The sequence below is a fragment of the Caenorhabditis briggsae genome (assembly GCF_000004555.2).
Source record: "Caenorhabditis briggsae complete genome, chrI, whole genome shotgun sequence".
NCBI classification, from domain to species: domain Eukaryota; kingdom Metazoa; phylum Nematoda; class Chromadorea; order Rhabditida; family Rhabditidae; genus Caenorhabditis; species Caenorhabditis briggsae.
The window spans coordinates 11,198,831-11,209,402 of NC_013489.2; the positions used below are offsets into that span (position 1 = coordinate 11,198,831).

The window sequence follows — 10,572 nt, forward strand, 5'->3', positions numbered from 1 at the left end:
TCAAAAGTTTGTTGTGAAACAGAAAACCTTTAAAAAATTGTTCACTGTTCCATGATGTGTATTTAAGCATATTTTAACTTTATTTCAGATTTTCAGTCTAGTTATCCATTCCCATCCAACTAACCGCATTGGGTAAATCCAATCGTGGTCTCAACGAGAGCAACAACCTAACCACCCTGGTATCAGCTGACTCAACAGCACAATGCAATGCAGTCTCTCCTTTCTTGTTAATTGAATCAACGTCTACTTTCTCATTTGCCACATATCCAGCTACCGTATGCTGTGCGAATCGACATGCCACGTGGAGAGGAGTGTCTCCATTATCATCTCGAGCACAAATGTTGCCGCCTTTCATGTGTAGATAATTGAATACCTCAGCATGTCCGTATTTAGCAGCACAGTGCATTGCAGTTGTTCCATTTGGATCCGAACATGAGATTTCTGAATCGTGCGACTTTCTCACCGCGTTTGGAAGAAGTTTATGAAGGGCTGACAACTTGTGAAGTGCCCGTAGATTGCCTTCTTCAGCGCATATCAATGTGCAACTAGCCACGAGATCTTCAGGATTAAACCGCCCGTCTCCAATCTTTCTAGAAGTTTTTGAAGCCTTCAGAAGTACCATAACAAGTTCCACACATCGTTTCCACCTCTGTCTAGTTTTGAATGATTGGATATGGGATATTGTGATACAGGATGCTTTTCGAATATCGACTGCATTTCCTTCGGGTCCTCTGATCCATGGATGTTGAAGGCATTCTTCTACTGTGGCTCGTTGATCTACATCACGGACGAATAGTCGGGAAATGAAGTCTTTCGCGTGTTTGGAGGTGTTTTTGAAGTATCGATCAGAGAAGTGGTACCGTACTCGGGTGATGTTTGAGAAGGTCTCGTCACGATTGTCACCAAGGAATGGAGAACCGCCGGAGAGTCTGAAAATCGAATTTCAATTTGTAATTTCGAAAATTTTCAAACAAGTTAGCTGAAACTTTGAATTGCTAATATTTCAAAGATATAAATATGAACCGAGTTTTTGTCGATCCTTTTCAGTTTATTACAGTTTCAAAATCGACAAATTAGTTTCTCATTTGTATATATTTGCTGATACATGTGCACATCGGTAGCATTCGATGACAAACTGCTGGAAACATACATTGTGAAATCAAACATAATTAAAAAAGAAACTGATATGTTCATTTTTAAACTGTAAAAATTTTAAAATTATGTCACAAAAATTGAACCAATTGACGGACAGGGGTGCCCCTCTATTACAATTTTTTCGGTAATTGTAAACAATTTTTAGTATTGAAAAATCAAATATCACATTGATAAAAAAAATTAAAAAACGTCCTGAAACTGTAAAAACAGTTTTAAAAACTCACAAAATATAAGTGACAACTCCAACTGCCCACATATCCGTCGCCGGTGACAATGGCTCATAATTAACGACTTCTGGAGCCACAAACTCTGGAGTTCCGACCATGTCCTTCACAGTTGCTCCTGGCTCAATTTCTCGAGACAAACCGAAATCAATGATTTTGATATGTGACTCTCCGCGTTGTTTCAACATCACATTCTCTGGTTTTATATCCAAATGAACGATATGAAGGGAATGAAGATGCCGGACTGCCAGAAGGATTTGTTTGATGAATGCGGCTGCTTCCACTTCATCCAAACACTCTTTTGCGCAGACATGATCGAAGAGCTCTCCGCCGGATACTCTGAAAAAAATAATACTGTTTCGGAAAGAGGGTTTGAGCTATTTTGTGTTGTGGATGTATTAAGTTTTCCACAAATTTTTCAGGATTCCTGTGACATCTTTTTTTTTTGAGAAGTGAGTTTCTTAACTATCAAAAAAGTTGTAGGCATGTTAGCAAATCTTGAAACCAGCAGTTTGCTTTTCGTAGAACTCCGTATTAATAAAAATCTCGAAATGATTGAGGTCGTGATAGATTTCGGAGATTGTCCGTTTTTCGAGATTCTCCCTAATGAAAATGTTAGACCCAATAATGTCTGCAACGCCAGTTTAACTGGAAAATTATATGAAACAAAAGACTATGAAGATTTCGAATTAAACATTTAAATTTTTGAAGTATTTTAATTTCCGTATTTCGTGATCCCTGCACCACCGTTAAATTGATAAACCGTCTAAAAATTCTATGAAATCGGGATTTATTTTTGTTATCAAAATTTTTTACGGTTCCAATTTAAAGATTTACAATGAGTGTTTAAAATTATGTCACTATGTCAATTCATTTTTCAACACAAACTTATATTTTTTCAACAAAACAACAACTCACAATTCCAGAACAATGATAACATCACTGGCTGTTTCATAAACCGCATGTAGCTCAACCACATTTGAATGTCCTCGAATCTTCTGAAGAACTCGAACTTCTCTTTCGATATTCTGTCTTGTGACACCCCGCCGTGACGTTGCATATCTCCTCTTTTTGATGAATTTCGCCGCGTATCGTTCACCGGTTTTCTTATCCCGTACTCGACGGACAACTGCGAATTGACCGCTGAAAATTGGATTTCCTCATTAAAAGCTTGTCTTAAATTTCGATGATTGTTGTCACAAGTTTTAATGGATAGGTTAATTTTTCAAACATTATGAAGACTTGTAAAAACAGTTAAAAAATTTCAGACTTTAAAGGTGGGGAGACATGAAAAAAACGATTTTCTCGAAATTCCTTTTAAATATGCCCCTCGAGGAGTTGAACTTGTGGGGGCGAGGATTGAGGGTGCGGCGCCGCTCCCGACTGAGCCACGCGAAAAAGGAGAAAACGGCCGCCCGATTGCATACATAAAGGCGAGGACGACAGCTGTACGCAGAGTGACATTAAGCGTTGTACACCGTGACGGTAGAATGCATAGTCTAGCTACAAAAAAACTACGAAAAATCTCCTGTCCCCCCACCTTTAAGTTGTGATAAAATGTAGGAATTTTGAAACTTTTGAATTTCTTTCTGTTTCAGCCGTACAGTAATCCGCAAAAAAATCTGTTCAATCCAGTGTATCAGTATAATTCCACCCCATAAGTTTTTAATAAAAAGAAAAAAGAAGTTGTTTAGTTTTTGAAATGTTCTGAACCCTCTGGGTTTAAAAATTGCCCGAAATTTTGAATTTCATTAAAAAAATATATATCTAAACTTCTGGATTTCCGAATGAATTATGGAATTGTAGCTTTTCTGAACTTTCCGAAATTAAATCTCAAATTTTTCAAAGAATTCCCACTCTCCTTCCAAAAGGATTTCTTCCCCTTTATTCTCATTTTTCGTAATAGAAGAATCGGAGAGAAGTCAATTTGCAACACAGGAAATGGCTGCAATAAAATCGCCCAAAAAAGTTCATTCTCGTTCACTAGACAATGTTCTTATTCTTCTTCTTTTTACTACACTTTTTCGGTTGTCTTGCATATCAAAAAGAAGAAGAAGAATCTCTTTTGTTTAGAGAAACAGAAACCGCAAGAATGTAACAAGAAGCAGTCGTTGAATATTTTAGGGTTGAAAAAAAAAGAATCAGAAGAGATTCTTATTGACTAAAAAATGCAAAGTTGCGCTTAAAATGTGAACGACTATTAGGAAGTTTTGAATAAATTCGTTTAGAAATTTCCAAAAAAGAACTATTTATCAAGTTCGAAAATTTCGTTTTTTGAATAAACCAGAGTTTAAAAAATACAGTTTCCAAGATTGCTTTTAGACTTAGAAAACTGTTTCGTTTCAGTTCCATCTCTTCGAACGGAATTCATTTTATCTATTTGATATTTTCTGATACTAACAAATCTCCATTTTCAAAAATGTACTGTTTCAACAAAAAGTTGTAATAAATATGAGAAAAGGTTGTCATTTTTAGTTCGTTCTCCAGAAACCAGCTTCTACTGTTTTTCTTAGGAATTCACAACAAAAAAACTTAATGTAAATTTTAAATTTTTACTGCTTCACAATATTGATTGAAACTTATAGAAAAACAAAATTACTAATTCTCGAAGAAAATTTTATTGATGAAATTCTCCACTACAGTTATTGGTGCTCATGGAATCCTGGATAACAAAACTCTGGTATTTTTAGCTTGAATTTTGTATAAAACGCTATGAGTGAACATTTCAAAATCGATTCGACTTTTGAAAACGTACCGAGAATCTCAAATTAGCGATTTGAACATCTATAAAAAACTAAGCACCTTTTGAAACGGAGGAAAGCTAAATTTTTTTGATTTTCAACGCAGTTTTTAAATTGCTTCCAGTAAAGCGTGTTTCGGCAAATAAGTTTGAGAGAATAAAAGAGACTAGCGACTAACTTCGAACCAAGAAAAAGTTAAAAATTTTTTGAAACAGATTTTCAAATTTAAACCGAAAAGTGTTTTGCGAGATTCCTAGAAATTCGATTTCTCGCAAAATGCTTGTATTTACCGAAAACATTTGCAAATACCGATAATTTAGAAGCAGAGAAAATATTTTCGGTCTGCACAACTTTATTACTGTTTCTCTCTTTCGTCAATTATTCGATAGTTTTGGTTTTTATCGGTCGGTGACTTCAAAATAATTGAAATTCAAAATATCCTGTTTCACAAATGCAGGCCTTTTGATTTCTTTTGTTTATTCTGAAAGAGCTTTGAGTTTAATATAGGTCTTGCACGAAAATGGGTGCAAATTTTGAAAGTTTACTGCTTCACATTATGGATAAGAATTTATAGAAAACTTGAATTATTAGTGCTCGAAAGACAACAACTGATTGGAATTTTGACGGAGTTCTGAAATTTTCAGGTTGAATTTTTTTTTCTCGGTAAAGCAAAAACTATGAATAAACGTTTTGAAAATGTATTCGCTTTTTGAGACCTAGAATGAGTTTTGAAGCAGGAACACTCTGAATAGCCTATTGAAAATTTAGAAAAAGTTGAACATCTTGTGAAACAGAAAAAATGTTAATTTTTTTGCGAGATTCTTGGAATTTTATTCTTGTAAAATCCTTGTGCAACTTTGTTTACTGCCAAAAATGGAACAATTTTTGCGAATATAGAAGCAATAATAATAGTAGGATCTCACAAGACTTTATCACCGTTTCACAGATTTTTCAATTTTTTGATAATTTTTTTCACCAGTTGTAAGGTTACAATATGAGTTTATTCCAGAGTGTTCACAACAAAAACTTAGAAAAACTACTGAAATTACTAAAAGAACATTTTCTTTTACAAAAAGTTATTTATCTACGGAAATTTTGAAAACTAGAATGAGTTTCACAGTCAAGAACAACCACAATACCAAAAATTGAAAATCAATAAATATTAAAAAGCTATCGAAACAGAGGAAAATTTCAGAAAAAAAATCATTTTCATTTGCGAAGAAGTTTGTTGCGAGATTCCCGGAATTCCAATTCCTGTCAAATTCTTGTAAAACTTTGTTCGCTGGCAAAAATGAAACGTTTCCGAATTTCAGGAATTTGGTAGCGGAAAGACTATTTTGTTCCCACAAAATTTTATTTCTGCTTCAGACTTTCCTTAATTATTCGAATGTTTTGTTTTCACCAATTTTTCCGGAAAGTTACTATCACCCAAAAATTCAAGTTTATTCGAAACAAGCTATGATCTTTTTCTGAAGTGTTCACGACAAAAGTTGAGAATTGATCAGAACTTCTAGAAAGAAAAAAAATCTTCAGTGGGCTGTTTATGTGAAAACTTTTCTTTTTGCCACATTTTCTGGTACGAATTCGGAATTTTCCAGATCAATTTTTTTCAAAAAAAAAAAGAGTTAGTTTTGAAGCTAAAGCAATTTATGAAATGACAATTTGAGAATATAGAAAAAATATATAAACTTTTCGAAACAGGGAACTTTAAAAAAGAAATTCTGACTTTCATACCGATAAGGATTTTAACTTGATTTAAGGGATTCAAATTCTTTGAAATTCTTGTAAAACTTCGTTTTCCGGCATCTGTGAAATAGTAGCAAACTCAAAGAATAATAGTTCCTAGAACATTTCTACTGTTTCCAAAATTTTCAATATTCCAATAATTCTGGTTTTCACCAGTGCGCGAGAGGAAGAATTATCTAAATGTATTCGAAGTTCAAAAATATTCTATTTCGCAGGTTTCAAACTTCATCATTGAGTTATCGCAAAGCCTCTAATAGAGTTACACCCTGACTGTCAACTCTAAGCCAATTTTTTTCCCTCCGGTAAACCTAACGGTCTATGTGCAACTCTATTAGGGGTTTTACGAAATCTTTGAAATATCTAAAAGCTACCAACCTTCCTAGTTCTGTTTCAATATCGAAGACATCTTCGAACGGCATATCGTCGAAGTGAACATTTGAAGACGTTGCCGAATTATTGACGTCATCTGACATTCTGACACATCTAACTGTAACAAATATAGGGTTAATATTCAAATGGAGCGCAACAAAAAAGGAGAGAGAGAGAGAGAGAGAGAGAGAGAGGGAGAGAGAGAGAGAGAGAGAGAGAGAGAGAGAGAGAGAGAGAGTCATTGAAGTTTGAAAATTCTAGATTTTCAAAAACTAGAAGATAAAACAAGAGGACGACTAGTTGCATAGTCATAAATCAATAAATCAAGCTCATCGGAAAACTCAACGAATACTCTAGAAATATCATCAAGAAGAAACAATCTTTCAAGAGTAAAAACCAGAGAGAAAACATGTGGAATAAATGAAGAAAATGGGCGAACAGGAAATAAAAGAAGAAAGGAGAGAGAGAGAGAGAGAGAGAGAGAGAGAGAGAAAGAAAAAATGAGGGAAAATGAGTGTATTTGATGGAATTGGATCAGCAGCCAAGTGAGAGAGTGGTAATACAGTGAAGGCGCGGAGAAAAAAAGATGCGAGAATGAAAAAAAACTGAAGATGGTTTGGGGAATTCAAGTGACTGCATTTTTCAGGTAAATGGTATTAGAAAGGTTTTGATTTTTAGATTGATAAGAAGGAAAAAGGTTTTTTGGGTTCTGCATTTTTTTTGTATTTAGAGGACATTAAGGCGAAGGAATTGCTCTTTTACCAATACCTGAAAGAACATTTTTAAACAATCAATTTTCAATTTCAAAACTTTGATATATCAGTTTCTTGAAGTTCAATTAATAATAATCCAATAGGGCTTTCCAAAAATTATTTCCCTCCATAAGATAGAACTGAGGAAGCACAATGTTGTCTTACTGAAATAGCAAATTTTCGTACAATAGTAGTTCTTGCAAACATCATTACGTAAGAATACAGACGAAACTCAAAAAGGCTTCATATCATGTAAAAAAGTTTTTTAGAATTTCTAGATATCTGAAATTCAAAAAAACTGGTACTAAAAAACTAAATTATCTAAGTTTCAAAGAGCAGTTAAAAGCTGAGGCCCCGTTGTGAAAAATTAATACACTTTGATTTCTTTTTCAAAATTTTTCCTAAAAAAGGTCAGTTTTCGAAACTAAAGACCTCTCATTAACACTCTATGATATACCAATTATGAAAAACTGGAATTCAAGTTTTATTTTTTCAAATAAAGCTGAAATTTCCTTTTGAATATTAGTGTGTATTACTTCATGAACTTCCACTTTATCAAAGAAAATGATCAGAAATCATATCAAGTGCTTTGCTTCCTCCTCCTTTTTTTCTTGTATCGTAACACCCCAAAAAACCAGTACAATAAATTTTCGATAGCGTTAAACAAAAAAAAAAACGGACACAAAAAATGAGAAGATAGAAGAAGTGACGAAAGAAAAGAGGCATAAAATAATGCCTGCTTCTAGAAATCACGCATTTTTTTAGTCACTAAAACAATTTATGACTCTCTCTCTGTGTAGAATATGGGATATAAGTGAATAAGAAACAGAGATATAGGTGTGTATGTTTCTGAATTGAATATCTAGAGAATTAAAAATATCTAAAAACGATTTGTAGTGAATTCTGATAAATTCGAAAAATCTTCCCAAGTTTTCGAAACAGAAAAATTTCTAATTGAAGGTGGGGGAGATTTAAAAAAAACATTTCTCGAAATTCCGTTCAAACAAGCCTCTCGAGAGTTGGAATTGTGGACCCAACCCTGTAGGTGCTGCATCGCTAGTAGCTGAAGTGTTGCAAGATGTGAGAACAGTAATCATTGTACACCGTCACGTCAGAATGCATACCGTCAAAGTGTCTTTTTTAAAACAGAATCTAATTTTCATTTGATTCGACCCAATTTAAAACTGCTTGGGGTCCCCTAGATTATGTAAAATCTGAAAAACAAGTATAATAAAACGGCAGAAAATTTTTAAATTTCAAATTCGAAAGTTGAGTACTTAATCCTGAAATCAACTTGATTACGAACGCCAAAGCTTATAGAAAAGTTCTGAGTCGCGAAAATTTGGAAAATTCAGTTTTTGAGGGTTTATTTTTTAAATTATTAGAAATTTGAGGAAAAAATAGTGAGAAAAAACTGAAATAAAGTAAATCCTGCAATTTACATTTAGACCCAATTATAAAATTCCTTCATGGAAAATATTTAACATAAAACCTGAAGACCCCTAGCTTTTAACTTTGGGCCGAATTATCTCGATTCCTGTAAAAGCTTTCAAAAAGTTGTCAACTGTTAAATTGTTTATCATAATACCACAAACATTTCATCAGTTGACACATTTTTGATATCTTACACAGGAACTAAAAAAAATAACTTTGACTTGACAGTATGGTGGCCCTTCTATTACAGGTTTGACGGTAACAAAGCTTTTAAAAATCTAAAATTTCCGTATCTTCTCTGAAGATTATTATTGATATGAAAGATGAGTGCGAAGAGTGATTGAAGATATCCCAGACAACTTGTCTTCTTCTTCTTCTTTTTCTTCAGATTTCCGAAGAAAGAGCAACAAAAATGTGTAGAGTGTAATATGTTTTGGAAGACGGAACGAAGTGATTGACTGACTTGGGGGCAAAATAAGAGGAAGAAAATGGATAAGAAGAAGAAGAAGAATGAGGAGATAAGAAAATGAACAAAGATGATATTTTTGGCATTCTTTAGGGCATGGGCCCATGGGATAAAGAGCCATTTGGACGAACACACTATTTTTGGAGGAAAGAGGTCAAAAAACGGTTGAGAAAGTTTAATAAAAAAGGATTTTTTGGTGAAAAATAGATAATTTTATCCTTCATTTTCAAACAAATCTTTCGATTTATATTAAAATGGTTTTTCCATGATTTTTTTGTTCCATGTTTTTTTCAAGGATATTCGAAGACGACATCTGTAATTCGACAAGAATTTGAATACAAATTGTATTATACGATTGAAAGTTAAGTTGAGATACTAGATAGTTGAAAAAAATTGATTTTCATTTTCCAAGACTTGCCCAATTAAAACTCATTTATTTCAATTGACAGTGAAAACTTCAAAATTAGCATCCAAAATTGTCAAAAAAAAACTGTTTCACCTACAATATTCAGTTCGAGTTTCAATGTTTTTTTAATGGGTGTCCTTTCCCGGAAGCCTATAAAAATTAGAATAAAAACATAGTAACCTCTCTAAAATATCCGAAAATGACCTAGAAAAAGATCGTGACTGTTTTTCATACTTTTTGGAGGAAAGAGGTCAGAAAACGGGGGGGGGGGGGTTTGAAAAACAAGGGGGAATTTTCTCATTTATTTTTTCGATCTTTAGGCTAATGCCACTTGGGTTCAAGCCAATGGGTCAGAAATCGCGCCCCAGTAAACGTGAAATTTTAGACAAAATTCGCTGCTGAACTATGTGGCTGAGGATCAAATTTTTAAACGTTGCACGAAAAAATCACGCGTTGCAACTCTTTGATTAAAACTAATTAGGTCAAATCCACGTCAACTTGGAAACTACTAAATTTCTTCTGGCCTAAAAGTTATTTGGGGCGCGTTTTTTGACCCATTGGCTTGAACCTAAGTGCTAATCTAATGATTTGATGTTTTAAAGATTACTTTTTGGAATGCCAAAAAACTTTGTAGCTCTCCCTATTTTTGGAGGAACGAAGGAAAAAAATATTAAAAATCTTAAATTGAAGGTTTTTAGGGGAAAAATACTAATTTTCCCATTCATTCTCACGATTTGCAAGCTATTTTAATGCTTAAAATTTTTAAAAAGCTACTGATTCGAATAATTTCATATTTTGCAGACACTCTAATAAGATTTCAAAAACACAGTTTCACCTAGAACATTAAAACCCAGAATTCCGATTTTTCTTAATTCATCGTTGGTAGGTCTTTCAAACACTTTAAGCACTGTTAAAATGTCGTCAGACTGCTAGAATAAGGCTTCCATTCGGTCGGGAAATTTAGCCGACCGACAGACCACCGACCCCGCCGACCGACAGCCGACCGAACTGACCGATCGGTCGGCGCGCCGACCGTTTTCGTGCATTTGCGCATCAACGTGTTTGCATACTCTGCATTGTATTTTACGACAAACTACTCACTATTATTCTTGTGCAAAAAAATTGGAGTTGTGGCCGAATTTTCACACAAGTTAGGCCGCCGTATTTCAAGGAGAATTTTCGAAAACACAGCCGGCAAACGAGTGCTACCGTAACCCAACAATAAATATTTTCGCAAAATTTTTGTCTTATTTTTTCCTTTTTATCGATTTTGCTCGAT

General features: G+C 34.0%; 1 protein-coding gene across 1 annotated transcript in view; it reads right to left on the reverse strand.

Moving 5' to 3' along the window:
- Cbr-dapk-1 overlaps positions 1-6,339 on the reverse strand; it is a gene marked incomplete at both ends in the record, with an annotated part of 24,223 nt that extends 17,884 nt beyond the window's left edge. The window contains 4 exons of the mRNA XM_045241252.1: positions 125-929; positions 1,380-1,718; positions 2,298-2,522; positions 6,242-6,339. Of these exons, the coding sequence (XP_045093779.1) occupies positions 125-929; positions 1,380-1,718; positions 2,298-2,522; positions 6,242-6,339 (1,467 nt within the window). The remainder of the gene's footprint in view (positions 1-124; positions 930-1,379; positions 1,719-2,297; positions 2,523-6,241) is intronic.
- Between the last annotated feature and the right edge of the window lie 4,233 nt (positions 6,340-10,572).